This window comes from Salvelinus fontinalis, chromosome 10 (genome assembly GCF_029448725.1).
Source record: "Salvelinus fontinalis isolate EN_2023a chromosome 10, ASM2944872v1, whole genome shotgun sequence".
Lineage (NCBI taxonomy): Eukaryota > Metazoa > Chordata > Actinopteri > Salmoniformes > Salmonidae > Salvelinus > Salvelinus fontinalis.
The window spans coordinates 12117033-12134397 of NC_074674.1; the positions used below are offsets into that span (position 1 = coordinate 12117033).

General features: G+C 41.8%; 1 protein-coding gene across 3 annotated transcripts in view; it reads left to right on the forward strand.

Annotated features, from left to right (window-relative positions):
* Window positions 1–17365, forward strand: part of LOC129863633 (protein zer-1 homolog) — a 60637-nt gene continuing 43272 nt past the window's right edge. Inside the window, exons 1-3 of one of the 3 annotated variants that reach the window (XM_055935758.1) lie at window positions 1–257; window positions 1155–1498; window positions 1800–1950. In XM_055935758.1, the coding sequence (XP_055791733.1) occupies window positions 1332–1498; window positions 1800–1950 (318 nt within the window). In that variant the 5' untranslated portion in view covers window positions 1–257; window positions 1155–1331. The other 2 variants (XM_055935757.1, XM_055935759.1) reach the window with 2 other exon arrangements.

Here is a 17365-nt window from a genome sequence, read left to right on the forward strand (position 1 = left end):
AAGGGTGTCAATGGAAATAGTCCGCTACCTTCCTTATCCAAAATGTGGAGAGGCTTTAACTAACAGTGAACATGCAACAATATGCTTTCTTAAAATTCAATGGGAAATAATTAACAGAACCTTCCCCTGAAGCAGGAAGCAATTCCTAACAACACAGATGAACCGGAAAAGGAGTTTGTTTTGTTGACATCAGACGAACACGAAAGAATATAAATGATAAAACAATAAATTAATTGAATCAACCAAAGAAAGCTAAGGTATGACAGTGTCCGATAAACTGCAAATGAGCAATGTGGACAAATCCTGTATAAAGTAGCTAGATCGCCAAACATTGATTCACTAGCTAGCTAATGAATCTAATTAACGCGAGTTACAGTAGCTGAGCTAGCCAGCAATGGATTTGATGTAGCTAACTAACGTTATTTAGCAAAATAGCTATATGTCATGGTTGCAGGTTACACTACATAAATATACATTTGTACTTGACACTTTTGATACAGCTAACGTTACAGTAGTTAGTTAGCCAGCCATGGCGCACTGTACGCTCATCTATCTGAGGTCAGGACCGAACTCTCAACTCCGTTGCGCGATTTGCTAGCAACAACATTGAGTCCCTTTGTCGATACTTGTAAGCTTTTTCAGAATTGTATTTTATTTTTATTTTTTTACATGTACTTATTTTGGTCCTGTACAACTGAGGCTGTTTCGCGGGTTGCTGAAATTCATACTTCTAATAAAATATGTTATCGAATACAAGCACCGACTTTTTCCTAATTGGTTTTGCTCAAATGGAGACATACCGGCTTGAAAGTAAGTTACTATGTAAGCTGAGATTCAATTGGATTTTCCATTTAGTTTGGCCATGTAGCAGACAAACTGGTACGAATTTCACCTGCCAAGTACCACTTGTTTAGGTGTTGCTCAAATGGAAACGCTTTCTTTATTTAGCGAACTAGCTAGCCAAATACTTTGTTTACAGTCTTAATCATACTTTTTTATGACACGATTTACAGTGTTAACAATGAGTTTATGATAATAACTTGCATCATTAGACTGTAATTGCCATTTCCCTAAACATGAAGTATATACTTTTTGATATTTCTATCAAAGCAATGTCAAGTATCCTAATGACAACAACTTGTCTTTGTCCCCAGCAGCTTCTTGTAGACCTAACCCCGGAGTTAGGGAGATCTTGAGCACACACTGCCTCTTCTGTGACCACCTCATCTATCCCGATGCCTACCCTTTGAGAGCTGCCTGGCACCTACCTCCTGAGGCCACCTGCTTTGCCCTGTTGTCAAACAGAGGGGAAGTGAGAAGCAGCAGCCGACATGGCAGCCAAGGCAGGGGACAACCCCGACAGCCTCATGGCACTGACCACAGCCTTCTGCCTGAGGAATCTGAGGAGGACCATGTGCTACCTGGGAGAGAGGAACAAGCTCTGCCTACGCTCAGACATCTTCCTGCCCAGCGAGATCTGTGACAAGCTGGTCAACACGTACGTATAATTGCTAATCCTAATGTTCAATTAAGCAATGTCAGACTGGTTTTGCTTGTTGGTTTGTCTAATTTTTTACATTATGTTGCTATGGTCTTATCAGGTGTCAAGGATGCTTTCATGATCAATCACTTTATTAGCAGCAGCTCCTGAGCATTGATTTATAACTTGCTTCAAATGTCAATGTATAATGTATGTAAATGAATTGTCAAATGCCAACCATAGTTTGATACTATATATCAATTTGATCTTATGTCTTGAATAATTATTTTTCTGCTGTTTTATGTATCTATCTTCACAGATACATGGAGCTGGTCCATATGGACAGTAACTTTGAGCCGCAGGACGGCTTCTTCCAGCTGTTCTCGGATCCGCACAGCACCAGGCTCACCCGGGTACAGCTGAGGGAGGACTTTGTGCGTGACAGGGACCTGGAGGCCATTGGGAAACAGGTGGGACATTGTGGAGGTAGATTAGTCTGGTCCCAGTTCTGTTTGTGCTGTATAGCCCCTGTGGACCATAGGGGTTGGCTATACAGTACAAACAGATCTGAGAGCAGGCTATAGGTAGACTAGAGTGCCCTAAAATGTCATACTGCTTTTGTATTTCCTGTAAAGGCAGCAGGGGCACTCATGGGTTTTCGAGTGATGGTGAATAAAAAAAATACATTGAAATCCCACAAGTGCCCCTGCTGCGTTTTTCATACATGAAACGGGTGGGGTGGCAGTGTTTCCTTCTGGAGGGCATTGGAATGGTTTCTCCAAGTACCTTAGGCCTAAGCTAACCTCTAAACAAATAAGCCATGACAATACCTTCTTTCTAAACAAATAAGCCATGACAATACCTTCTTTCTAATCAGGACCAAAACAACAGCCAGACGCACTGATGCAAAAAAAAGTATAGTTATGTCCAATGGCAAAGTTTTACTCATTGAAAAAAAACACATACTATGAGTGAACAAAGCATTAAGAACACCTGCTCTTTCTATGACATAGACTCACCAGGTGAATCCAGGTGAAAGCTATGATCCCTTATTGATGTCGCCTGTTAAATCCACTTTCATCAGTGTAGATGAAGGGGGGAGACAGGTTAAAGAAATGGTTTGTGTATTCATCCATTCAGAGGGTGGATGGGCAAGACAAAATATTTAAGTGCCTTTGAATGGGGTATGGTACAGTGGTTCCTCCTTTAAAACTTGCGTCATACTGCGCCACACCTTGCGTGCTGCCGCAGAATTCTGTGGCACGTCATTAAATTGTCAGCCATTTTTTGTTGCTGCAAGTTATTTCTAGTTTGACCACCAGAGGGCATCTATGAGAAGCATTTGATACTATTCCGTATTGGCATTACCAGAGAATTTAAAACCATTTTTGTAATAACATAGTATATGGGATTGATTTTAAGAAATTTGGCTTAATTAATTTGATTAATATTATGGTGTTTCTATTCAGAGAAAAACGAAACCCCCAGGGTTTCCATTAGGATGGAATGCAAAATATCCCGCTGTACAACGTGGCGGTAGGGAGTAGGCTACAGGATTGGAGGATTCTAAATTGTTTACCTTCAAGAGACAACTTTGTTCCAATATTTCTGTAAATCAGTGATATTTATTCCCATAGTAATTCGTTATGGATCCATAACTATATCAACATCTGCAATTTGAAAGAGTATTTTTTAATGAAATGTGTTTATTTGTTTATTAGGCTACTCTGCAGACTATAATGCATACTGTAGTAAACATGGGAAAGTGCCTAATTCCTTACCTAAGGGAGAGCAGGCCATGTCTGTACTACAGAATGCAGGGCACGCGGGAGACTGGTTTTATTTCATAGTTGTGATGTCTTCACTATTATTCTACAATGTAGAAAATAGTACAAATAAAAATACTGGAAGGAGTAGGCGTGTCCAAACTTTTGACTGGTACTTGCTTAATTAATTTGATTAATATTACGGTGATTCTATTCTATGAAAAATGAAAAACCCTCTGGGCTTCCGTTAGGATGAAACAGAAAATATGGCGCTGTACAACGTGACGCTCATAAATTCTGAGCATTGTCAGTTTGTAAATTCAGACTGTTGAGCTCTCGGTGCGTGAACTGGACGTTAAGGCCGATGAGTAGGGTTGATTTGAGCATTCTGGCCTTACAACGGCGGTCAAGCACCCAAGCTAATGTTGGCTTGCTACTTCCAGACACAAATTTACTTGCTCTAGCAGAACTAGTCAGGCAGTTTTTGTGTTAACCGGAGGGTTAGTGACTGTGCTGCTGGAAACAATTTAATTACGCTTTTTTGCCGACTTTACTGACACCGGCCATATTCAACCGGTGTTGAGTAAGGTCATTATTCTGTGCTCTGGTACACTCAGATGAGAGTGCTCTGAAATCGGTGTAGATAGCCAGAGCGAATTTACGAAAGCACCCAAATGTCCATTGAGAACGCACAACGACTATACCATTTAGCTAAGCTAAGAATGACAGGAATTAATCAAGTCAGTAAACGTTGGTTAGTCAGATAGCCTTTAGTTAATATTCTGTCAAGTTTGATGTATATCTGCTAACGTTAGGTAGCTAGCTAACATACCGGTACATACTGCTGTAATGATATGCTATGTGGTTCGTAAGGACAGCGTATCTAACAAATTGTCAGCCAACATAACGTGTAAGGTAACTTATTTGAAAAGTCATTACTTTATTACATTGAGTAGCAAGCTATCCCTTGGTCATTAGGGCAAATCTGGTCTGTGATAGGAGTTTTTTTTTCACACCTACCTCGGCTATTAGACTATTCTTTAGTAATGGTTGCATCGTCTATTGTTCAGCTATTAGCCCCCCTCCCCAACTTGCAACAAATTGTTGTTGTTCCCATCTCGTTCCTTTCCCTCTGACGCACTTTGTGCGTCAAGAATTCACTCGGTTGTGCGTCAAGAATTCTGCATACAGTAGCACGTTTGTATGAAGGTGTGGTTATTCACAGGCAAATTGTTATATGCTATTGAGGTACAGTTGTGTCTTTTTGTCGAGAGCAAAACTTTATTTTCAATCAAAAATAATTGTTCTGAAAGCAACTTTTTTCCGACACAAAGGAAGTCAAAGCGGACACCTACGAAGAAGGACTGTGTGATGATGGCATCTCAGGTAAGCAGCACTGGGTGTTCTTCCGTCCAACTTTTACACAGCTAGCAGTTAGCTCCTACGATTCAGTGTATGTTCATAACATTCTACTATATTACATACATGCATACCGTAGAATGATAAATCATGCAATTATTATTCTCAAGCTAATCAGGCGTTTTGAGCTAAATGCTTTTGTTCTCGCCATTTTCAGTTGAATTATTTTAACTTTCTTTCATGGCAACTCATAAGCAGGCCATGTCATATTTGTTTCATAGTTGATATATAAACATATTTCATGACAGTGTAACGGTTAGCTTTTTTTATTTTTACAGATGGATGAAAGAACACTATGTCTGTCACGAAGAGTTTTTGCAGCATGTAGATGGTGCAGGTATCATTGCATATTTCCCATCACCTAATGAACAACCACAATACCAGTCTGGTGTTAAGCTTTCTGTGCTGTATTGATGTATCCTGAAAATGACATCTGCTGCTTTATATTGAACGGTCATAACTCAGCTTATTTTTTGTAGATATGAAAACAACAACTATTTTCTTTACTTTCAGAGTACGAGGGGTCGAAAATGTAGATTTTTCCAGATGTTCACTGTCCGAGGAACAGGCCGTGGAAGCTTTATTGCTGGCAGAAGTGCAACCAGAGGTAGTTAAACTGTTCTGTGTTCTTTTTCTCTCTCCATCTCTGCCTGTCTTTTTGTACATGGAACCTGTCTCACATGTATTAATTAAAAAACCCTGAAGATGTCAGCTGCTAATTTTCAGATTTACACCACATAAACACACAGCAATTTTCACTGGACTATCTGTTGCTGCCATGTCATGATTTCCCTGGGGGTTAACCTTGCAATAACCAAGTGGTGAGACACATAGCCCTCTATATTTAAATGTTTCAGCTACACTCCGATAGGTGTCTGCGTCACATACAGTATCTTCTATTGACATTATCTTCTATTGTTTGTCCTCATGTGTCTGTTTTTCAGCATAAAGTACTCTGTAGCCACTTAGTGTGGACACCAGGTGGGACCCCACACACACACACACAATAACATCTCTCTAATTCACTTCATCCCTTTCCCCCTTCTCCCTAAATACTCTAGGTTATATCAGCTGTTTTGGTGAACCCCTCCCGCATCTGAACTGGCTGACACATAGGGCACAGCATGATCATAGGTGAGAGGTCACTTGGTCGGGTCAACAGGAAGTATTATTAAGGAGATGCTTTACATTGAAATACAGACAGAGTAGTCCCAGAGTTAATGATCCAAGGTCAGTTTTGCATTTCACCTCCTGATGATTATGATCACTGACCGTGTTAGAATAAAAAAAAAACAAGGCTTAATCATGCTCTCTCTCTATCCACCTGTCTCTCGTCTGCAGGTATGTTTTGATGTGAGAGAGGAAGCCAGTCCCGTCATTGCCACCTCACCCGCTCTTAAGATAACCTTCGGGCTGACTGGGGGCCAAAGGCTGGTTATGAACTGAGAGAATATTAGGGTAGCACTGTAATTCATTAATCATATGCTGCCTGCCGCTGTTCTTACCTATTTCCCTTTCTGTCTTCTACACCTCTCTCTTCCTCGTTTTATAATACACACCATATGTGCATTGAAGTACAGATTGAACTTGTATTTATAATATAATATTACAATTATAATGCATGTATTATGTATTTATAACACCTGGATAATGATCTTCTTTCAATAAAGCGTTTCACATTCTCCACTGGTTGAAATTAAGTATCTCATTGAAATACTATCCTGTGTCCTCAGATTAATGCAAATGAAGGGAGTTAGATATGCATCGTTTTTTCCCCTGTATATATGAATTACAAATCAGCCTTTACTTAAATCATGTTTCTAGTCTATTGCATAGTTACAGTGTGTAATCATTGATGTCCCAGAAGCAGGAGTGGTAAACACTGTTGAAGTGTATAATTGTAATACATACATGCAGACATTCCATCATTCAAATAATGGAGTTTGAAATGACTGAAAAATAATATCTCAGAGATTCATACCTGAACTGCACCTTTATTTGCCAAAGAAGAGTACATTATCAGTGAATATATTCAATGTACAGGCAACAATGTGGGAATCTCATGCGCGGTAATAACTACAGTACTTGCATCCGTGGCACAATAAAGTTATTATACTCTATCTATAGGCTTCATTAATGCCATTCGGACTTGATACAGCAACTATGATAGCTGAGGTTCATAAGTTCTGAATTAATATTCATAGCAAACGTTTTAGGGTCCATACACAGATCGGCTACATACTGTAGCTAGCTACACATCCATAGGTATACAGTTATTTTTTATCCTCTACTACATAATAACAAGTAAATAATTAGCTAGATATGTTACTTCAGCTGCATTGCAAGGCAAGCTTACACAATTGTATATTCATTTTGCAGTAAATGCTTTAGCTAGCTAGATTCTTTACATCCACTGTTTCACGTGACGACAGCCCGGTTTGCTGGTTTTCTCAAGAGTCCCTAAAACATTAAACAACACAAATTATAAATGAATTATCCTGTCATAACACTAGCTAGCTAGCTGGCTAATGTTAGCTAGTCAGCTAACTTGCTAAATAGCAATTTCCGTAAATTAACTTTATGACAAAAAAATATGCACAAATGTTTGTCTCTACATTAACTAACCTATTCCTCTCAATTGTAAATGTTTTGCTTGACTCGTTATGACGTTATAACCACTTTACATTTGGTTCCACCGTAATGTTTTGTCAGCCATCTTTACCCAGGGACGGGTGGCTCGCGTCAATTTCGTCTTTGGAACCACTCGATATGATTGGTCATATAAAAACCTTGGGACCCAAATGCATAATGAGTGCTCGAACTCCCCCTTGTGGTGTTCTGGAGCAATGAAGCTGTGACGCTGGGTACCTCTCAGTCCCGCGGTGCAAGCTCGCAACTTTTAAAGGAGGAACCACTGTAGTAGGTGCAAGGCGCACTGGTTTGAGTGGGTCAAGAAATGCAATGCTGTTCCAAAGGACATCCAGCCAGCTTGACACAACTGTGAGAAGCATTGGAGTCAACATGGGCCAGCATCCCTGTGGAACACTTGTAGAGTCCATGCTGTGCAGAGGACAAAAGGGTGCAATTATTAGGAAGGCGTTCCTAATGTTTTGTACATTGTGCATAGTGAGCATAATGCTAATAATTCAACTGTCATGTTAATAAGGATAATTCATTAGCAGAAATGCATTATTTCATAACAAAATGTAGTGCAAAACGACTCACTGTATAATAACTGTTGTACGCAAAGATTCAAACCAACGGTCCAGTGTTGACACAGTTTATATAGTAATAGACCTTGACATGAATGCCTATACATCATATATAATGGTTGGGGGAAACCGTGGTGGGGGAGACCGTGGTAAAGGACACCTGTCACCTTGTGTCATCCAACCCTCCCATTTGGAGGACAGGGACCAAGTGGTGTCCTGTTTTCACTAATCACCCTGTATTCAGAGTTTAGTTTGTCATGGTGTACAACATTGGCAGCTAAAAACTGAATTGCAGTGTACAATCCATGCCTAAATAAATAAACAAATAATTAAATAAACAAATCAAGTGCTAAATGTTCTTGGGAGAGAGCATCACTGTCATAGCCAGGGGTAAGCCCCGGGAGCCTCAATCAGGGTCAGTCTGGTCTTGGAGCAATGAAGACTGTGGTCCAGAGCCATTAAACAGAGCAGTCTGGTCTCTGTAGCTAGAAAGCTACTCCTTGACCACCACTGATCATGCAGCACCCACTTGGGTGATGCCCCAGCAGCCGATGGGGCCGCCGGAAGGCTCACCGCACCTCAGGGGTATTCTAAAGCAGCCTGTAGTCTTACCGAGCATGTCCACATCTCTGCTTTCCTCTTGCTTAGGGCTTCTCAAAAAACATAACATACTAGCCAGTTAGCTAGCTTGCCAAACCAACCATCCGTCTGATCTTACTTGACAGTTTTATAATGAAATACACTGTTAATAATACGAATTTAAAAAATGCAATCAAAAACAACACAATATTACTAATATTTTACAGAATTTACCGGAGCGATTATGCTATGCTGCCTTTACGGTGTCACTCTGTAGTAGGTTAATATCCTTAATTCTTTGACATTCATGCACCATTTTGGAAAATGTATTTAACCTTTATTTTGACAGGGAGGAAATGTTGAGACCAAGGTCTCTTTTCCAGATGAGCCCTGTATATCACAACAATACATATCAAAATACTATGGCGTCAAATCGGCCTCTAAAGTTCATTGCACGCGAGAAGGCGCTGTCGAGCAAGACGAAACAACGTTGAGCAAGCAAACGCTGAGTCGAGAGCGCAGAAATTTGGTCTGCGAGCGGACATGCCAAATTTGAGCTTGCAAGTGTGACTCTGGGCGAGCAGAACATCATTGCCGCAGATCAAAAAAGAAAAATGCCTGAATCCCAAAATATAAAACTGCAAGCAAAGAAACATGCACATTTTTTTTATTTGAAAGCATCAAATTGTTGAACAATAATCACGTCTTTGTCAAGTTTTCACTCTCAATTTGTTAAGTTGCTCTCAAGTCTTGGTATCTTTGGGTCTTTTTTCCCCGATTGGATTTCAGGCTGGTGGGGGACGGGCTTAGAGGCGGTGGGTGTCTAGAATGGTCACTTACACTGGAGTGATGGACGAACTAACAAATGCTTGCCCTTGACCTGTCCAGTGGGTCATCAATAGTTACCACAGCCACAAAGTCAGAAGGCCCGCCTACTCGACCAATCAGATGAGGGAGTGTCATGACACATATGCCGACCGGCTTGCAGGGGCAGACTAAAGACATGCATTTATTGTATCTATTACTCCGTCAATGATTCGGTTATTTAATAGATATAGTAAAACCAACTGTTATAAATACAATGTTTTAATCGGATGTCTTATTCAAACTCAGCTTTCATGCTTATGTTTGCCCTTAATCATAGTTACTTGTCTTAACCCATAATAGGTTTACTCCAATATCTGCATTGTTTTTAAAATGGCAGCATGTAGTCAAACACATTGACATAGCTTGAGTTAATTTTTTATTTTCAAAATCCACAAGTAAATGTTCACAGAAATTTACATTTTAGAAATTGGCAGATTTTTGGGGGGGCCTGATTTAAGATACTTTTGGTCATGCAGTGTAAGTGGACACCTCCTTGTCAAATATCTCATTCCAAAATCATTGGCATTAATATGGAGTTGGTCCCCCCTTTGCTGCTATAACAGCCTCCACTCTTCTGGGAAGGCTTTCCACAAGATGATGGAACATTGTTGCTGGGACTTGCTTCCATTCAGCCACAAGAGCATTGGTGAGGTCGGGCACTGATGTTGGGTGATTAGGCCTGGCTCACAGTCAGCATTCCAATTCTTCCCAAAGTTGTTCGATGGGGTTGAGGTCAGGGCTCTGTGCAGGCAGTCAAGTTCTTCTACACCGATCTCGACAAACCATTTCCGACGCTTTGTGCACGGGGTCATTGTCATGCTAAAACAGGAAAGGGCATTCCCGCAAACTGTTGCCACAAAGTTGGAAGCACAATATTGTCTAGAGTTAAGATTTCTAAGGGGCCATGAAAAAGAGCCCCAGACCATTATTTCTTCTCCACCAAACTTTACAGTTGTCACTGCATTCGGGCAGGTAGCGTTCTCCTGGCATCCACCAAACCCAGATTCATCCGTCGGACTGGTAAAGCATGATTCATCACTCCGGAGAACGCGGTTTCCACTGCTCCAGAGTCCAATAACGGCGAGCTTTACACCACTCCAGCCGACGCTTGGCATTACGCATGGTGGTCTTATGCTTGTATGTGGCCGCTCGGGCATGGAAACCCATTTCATGAGTTCTTGTGCTGACGTTGCTTCCAGAGGCAGTTTGGAACTCGATAGTGTTACAACCGAGGACAGATGATTTTACGCACTACGCGCTTCAACACTCGGTGGTCCCATTCTGTGAGCTTGTATGGCCTACCACTTTGCGACTGAGCCGTTGTTGCTCCTAGATATTTCCATTTCACCATAACAGCACTTACAATTGACCGTGGCAGCTCTAGCAGAGCAGAAATATGACGAACTGATTTGTTGGAAAGGTGGCATCCTATGACACTGCCACGTTGAAAGTCACTAAGCTCTTCAGTAAGGCCATTCTAATGCCAATTTTTCTTTATGGAGGTTGCATGGCTGTGTGCTCAATTTTATACACCTGTCAGCAACGGGTTTGGCTAAAATAGCCGTGTCCACATACTTTTGTGCTGTGTATATGTAGTGTATACGTGCAATTTTTTTTTGTATCATTCACATAAGATTCCACCTAAAATGACATGAACTTCCTCGCTACTCGCCTCCTTCTCAAAACCCATTGGAGGTCTGAGGGGAGGAACCTTGGGTCCTCTCCGAGGAGGCACAAAAAAAGGCAAGGAATCGAGGAAAGATAAAATGGCAGAGCTGTTGCATGTTTGTCTCAATATGGAATGGCAGACGTCACTGTGTGTTAAGGCAGGTTGCTTATTTAAGAATGCACTGAGTGACGTAGGAGCTGATACAGGTTGCAGGTGTCCCTTTCAATAAGAGAACAAGGATAGGGAGAGAGACTTTTAGGTTCCAGTTTAGAGAGATTTAGCTCCCATTTATTTGTACCAAACAATGATACATTGCATTTCCATATGTTTGTGGTTGGATATTGGACACACAGATAAGGGGTAAATGCTGGAGAGTTCTTCCAAGGCATGGCTTGTTTGACACTGAACTAAAAGATAAAGAACTTTGGTATTTATTAAGGGAATTGGCTGCAGGTGCGTTTAGAGCAAGGATATGTATAGAGGTCTCTAGTGCCCAAAAGCATATCTTAACATGGGCAGCGTTGATACCATGCGATCTCTATACATCTCTATGGCTCAGAGGTGGATGCATTTAAAGGTAAAGTTAACCAACAAGTCTAATTAAAGTGACTGTTCCCTAAAAAGTATAAGAAAAATTAGAGCCTTTTCTACAGCCGCCTCCAAAAAAAACTGTCTTTGCTGGTTTTGCTCTTACTCCTCAAAGACTCAAAGCGGCCTGGTTTAATGCTCCCAAATCATGTCCAATCAATTGAATTTTACCACAGGTGGATTCCAATCAAGTTGTAGAAACATCTCACAGATGATCAATGGAAGCAGAATGAACCTGAGCTCAATTTTGAGTCTCATAGCAAAGGGTCTGAATACATAAGTAAATAAGGTATTTCTGTTTTATTTTTTAAACATTTGCAAAAATGACAACAGTTTTTCGCTTTGTTATTATTGGGTGTTGTGTGTAGAATGATGTTTAAAAATATATATATATATTTTATAATGACATGCTGACCAGACTGGACACGTCGCGTGCGTGAGCGTTGCAAAATAATTTTTGAAATCTATGTTATTCAATTATTGCACCCACACTGCTCGCGCGGCCCACGAGCGTCTGCGATGCCAAGGGCTAAAATAGAACTCCTTTCTATTTCTGACGCAGATCTCGCTGAAAGTCCTGCCTCTCCCATCTCCTCATTGGTTTATAGAAGCAGGTACCCACGTGCCATCTCCTCATTGGTTATACCCACGTGGGTGATTGAAAGACAAACTGTGTTGCCGGTCGTCGTGGTAAAAGTGTAGATGCCAATCACCATATAAGTTCAAAGATGAAAAAGCCTGGAAGGAGGAGAGATGACTAGAAACGATTCGGTTGGCCGTTTTATGTGTGGATTAATTTGTCGGAGTAGAGGACCTTGTGCAGTTCAGGTAAAATAACAACTCAATGTTTATATCCCAGGACAAATTATCTAGCAACAGCAAGCTAGCTAAATAGGACAAATTAGCTAGCAAGTGCAAGCTAACTAGCTAAATTGCCATACATGTTTAATGCTTTTCGACCTGTCTCCAAATTAATGTCGTTGGTTCAGTTTGTTTTGATATTTTAACCTGCGTGTCGTGATCGCGTTTGGTGTAGGGGGACAAAATAAATGTATGCACGATAGCGCATTATGGCGCACGCGCGCAGCCGGTTTGGGTTTGGTGTAAAGGCTATAACGTAACAAAGTGTAGAAAAAGGAAAGGGGTCTGAATACTTTCCGAATGCACTCTAGTTGGGGTTTGAGTTTGGACACCACTGGTCTGTGGAGGTGGTGTAATGGTTTTCTTCCTGGGATGAAGGAGAGGACCAAAACGCAGCGTGGCTAGTGTTCAACATGATTTAATAAAGAATAATTTTGAACACTACAAACAACAAAACAATAAATGTGAAAACTGAAACAGTCCTATCTGGTGCAGAACACAAAGACAGAAGACAACCACCCACAATCCCCAACACAAAACAAGCCACCTATATATGATTCTCAATCAGGGACAACGATTGACAGCTGCCTCTGATTGAGAACCATATCAGGCTGAACACAGAAACAGACAAACTAGACACACAACATAGAATGCCCACCCAGCTCACGTCCTGACCAACACTAAAACAAGCAACACACATAAGAACTATGGTCAGGACGTGACAGATGGTTTCGGTCATAGTGTAGGAAGAGGCCGATAAGGTGATGGTGAAGTGAGACAGTGGTGATGATGAAGTGAGACAGTGGTGATGGTGACTGATCTTGTGATCCATCCTGATCTAGAACCTGCAACTCCTTTTCTGACTCCAGATCTTGAACCAGCAACTTGACGCTGTAACTCACCCTCTGACTTTTCACTGGCAGAAGGGAATTACAACAGGAGAGGTTGTGGTGTTATGCCTGCTCCTGTAAGCCCCTCTTCTAGCTGTTGAAGAGGGTCATGAGCTCTATGGTGGGGCAAGGCTCAACCCTCTGTTGTTGCCCTGTGGGTGGGGGGTGTATTACAAAAAAGGAGGATGATATTCAATATCATTACATTTGGATGACAACATTTCCCAGAAGCAGCCATGTATGCAATAACACATTTTAAAATGTGACTTAGATTGTTTTAACCAAACTACATAGCATAATGATTAAAATAAGATGGCGTAGGCCTACTCACAATTCAGGTGAATGCATATTCAATAGGAGTGTGTGCATGCATTGAGTTAATGAGCTTGTTCTGGCTGATCAGTGGAGTCTATGGTGCTTCGGATGACAAACAACCTGTTTACCTTCCATTTGGGACTTATTAGCCTACTGATCAACAACATTTGCATAGAGTCACTACTCCAGCATGTATTTATTTGGATTTATTATGGATCCCCATTAGCTGCTGCCAAGGAAGCAGCTACTCTTCCTGGGGTCCAATAAAATTAAGCCCGTTATACCATTTTTAAAACATTAAAATACATTTTAGAACAGATTTCATAACACATTAAGTGTGTGCTCTCAGGCCACTACTCTACTACCACATATCTACAACACCAAATCCATGTGTACATGTGTGTATAGTGCGAATGTTATCGTGTGTGTGTGTGCATGTGCCTGTGTTTGTCTCGTCACGGTCCCCGCTGTTCCATAAGTTGTATTTTTTATCAGTTTTTTAAAATCTGATTGTACTGCTTGCATGAGTATTTTTCACAACATATACCCAATAGACATAAATCTAAGTAAAGGAATGGAATTAAGAATATATAAATATATGGACGAGCAATGTAATCATGGCTCAATGTAGTACTGTCTGCCTCCCATAATTTGTTTCGGACTTCGGGACTGTGAAGAGACCTCTAGTCGCATGTCTTGTGGGGTATTCATGGGTGTCCAAGCTCTGTGCTAGTCGTTTAAACAGACAGCTCGGTGCTTTCAATCAATCAATCAAATGTATTTATAAAGCCCTTTTTACGTCAGTAGATGTCACAAAGTGCTAAAACCCCAAACAGCAAGCAATGCAGATGTAGAAGCATGGTGGCTAGGGGAAAACTCCCTAGAAAGGCAGGAGCCGAGGAAGAAACCTAGAGAGGAACAAGACTCTGAGGGGTGGCCTGTCCTCTTCTGGCTGTGCCGGTGGAGATTATAAGAGTACATGGCCATTTAAGGTCAGATTGTTCTTGAAATGTTCATAGTTGACCACCACAGTCAAATAATAATCAGTGGTTGTAGAGGGTGCACAGGTCAGTACCTCAAGAGTAAATATCAGTTGGCTTTTCATAGCAGAACATTTAGAGGTCGAGACAGCAGGTGCGGTGGAGAGAGTTGAAAACAGCAGGTCCGGGACAAGGTAGCACGTCCGGTGAACAGGTCAGGGTTCCCTAGCCACAGGCAAAACAGTTGAAACTGGAGCAGCAGCACGACCAGGTGGACTGGGGACAGCCAGGATCTTCAGGCCAGGTAGTCCTGAGGCATGATCCTTGGGCTCAGGTCTTCCGGGATGGGAGGGAAAGAGAATTAGAGGGATCATATTTAAATTCACACAGGACATCATGTAAGACAGGAAAATTACACCAGATATAACAGACTGACCCTAGCCCCCGGCACATAGACTATTAAAGCATAGATACTGGAGACTGAGAAAGGGGTGGGTTGGGGGACACTGTGGCCCTATTTTGAGATGTGAGATATCACAATCTCTTTCAATAATGACAGAAATGGAGGAGGTCTTTATTCCAGTGAGATTTCTAAGGCGAACACCGCCATGTTTTGTTTTGCTCAACCTAGATTGAGGCACGGTCACGGGTTCAAAAGGGATAGCTGAGCTGACTACACTGACCGTGTTAGTGGCAGACTCCACTACGCTAACACCTGCACCTTATCTCATTGTAGAGCTAGAGGAGTTAGAGTCCTGTCTATGTTCGTAGATAAGATGAGAGCACCCCTCCAGCTAGGATGGAATCCGTCACTCCTCAGCATGCAAGGCTTTGTCCTGTTTGTAGGCGAGTCCCAGAAAGAGGACCAATTATATACAAATTCTATATTTTGGGAGGGGCAGAAAACTGTTTTCAACCAACAATTGAGTTGTGAGACTGCTGTAGAGCTCATCACTCACCCTAACTGGGAGAGGGCTAGAGACAATTACTTGATGCCGACACATCTTTCTAGCTGATTTACACGCTAAGCAGGGTTGGTCCTGGTCAGTCCCTGGATGGGAGACCAGATGCTGCTGGAAGTGGTATTGGAGGGCCAGTAGGAGGCACTCTTTCCTCTGGTCTAATAAAATATCCCAATGCCCCAGGGCAGTGATTGGGGACACTGCCCTGTGTGTAGGGTGCCGTCTTTCGGATGGGACGTTAAACGGGTGTCCTGACTCTCTGAGGTCATTAAAGATCCCATGGCACTTATCGTAAGAGTAGGGGTGTTAACCCCGGTGTCCTGGCTAAATTCCCAATCTGGCCCTCAAACCATCATGGTCACCTAATAATCCCCAGTTTACAATTGGCTCATTCATCCCCCTCCTCTCCCCTGTAACTATTCCCCAGGTCGTTGCTGCAAATGAGAACGTGTTCTCAGTCAACTTACCTGGTAAAATAACGGTAAAATGAAAATAAAATAAAAAAACACGCTGATGCTATGTTGCACTTGGTGACCTCTGACTTTTTCATCCTAACATCGTTGGTGCTAACGTGGATAACAATATCCCTATACTCTCTACACTCACCAGTTTTAGCCAGCACCATCTTCAGATTAACGTCGGTAGCGCTGCCCCCGGTTAACAGTATATGATCATTGTATGATTCTTTTTAAGCAGCTCAGACCCCGTAACGGGTGGAGGAGAGACCTGAGAAAGCTAGGCCTCTGACTCCGATTCGTTGCCTAATGGGGAGAACCGGTTGAAAGTTTCTGTCGGCTGAATGAGCGACACCAGTTGAGCATGCCAAGCTTTCTTTCCAGAAGAGGCTGCGGGGCTGATTTATACTACTATCTGTACTTACTGGTGGCACAGACGCTGTTTCATCCTTTCCTACAGTTAAATTGCCCTTGCCTAACGATTGCAACACGGCTATCCTCACCATAAGACCATAGTTCTCCTGTATATTATGAGTACAGCGACTGCTATTATTTGATGGCGAAATGTTAATGTTACTACTTAGCTTTTTTGGGTGGTGGAGGGCCTGTCGAACCATGTCCAGATTTATTTATTTCACCTTTATTTAACTAGGAAAGTCAGTTCAGAACACATTCTTATTTACAATGACGGCCTACCCCGGCCGAACCCTAACCCGGACGACGCTGGGCCAATTGTGTGCCGCCCTATGGGACTCCCAATCATGGCCGGTTGTGATACAGCCTGGAATCGAACCAGGATCTGTAGTGACGCCTCTAGCAGAGATGCAGTGCCTTAGACCGCTGCACCACTTGGGAGCCCAGATAAAGCGTCCGGGGTGAGAAAGTTGAATGAAAAAAGTTTAGCAATGAAAAACAGAGATGTAGGTAAATGTATTAAAAGTAAAAAATGAAAAGCTTGGCAGATAGCCAAGTAACAACAGACAGAACGGAGACAAGTCTGGAACTAGTGATTAAGTCAATCTCTCTACTACTTTGAGCCAGGAGAGATTGACATGCATATTGTTAGCTCTCCGTGTACATTTAAATCACATTTTATTGGTCACATACACATGGTTAGCAGATGTTATTTCGAGTGTAGCGAAATGCTTGTGCTTCTAGTTCCGACAGTGCAGCAATATCTAACATGTAATCTAACAATTCCACAACAACTACCTAATACACACAAATCTAAGTAAAGGAATGGAAAAATAATATATAAATATATGGATGAGCAATGACAGAGCAGCATAGGCAAGATGCAGTAGATGGTATAAAATATGATA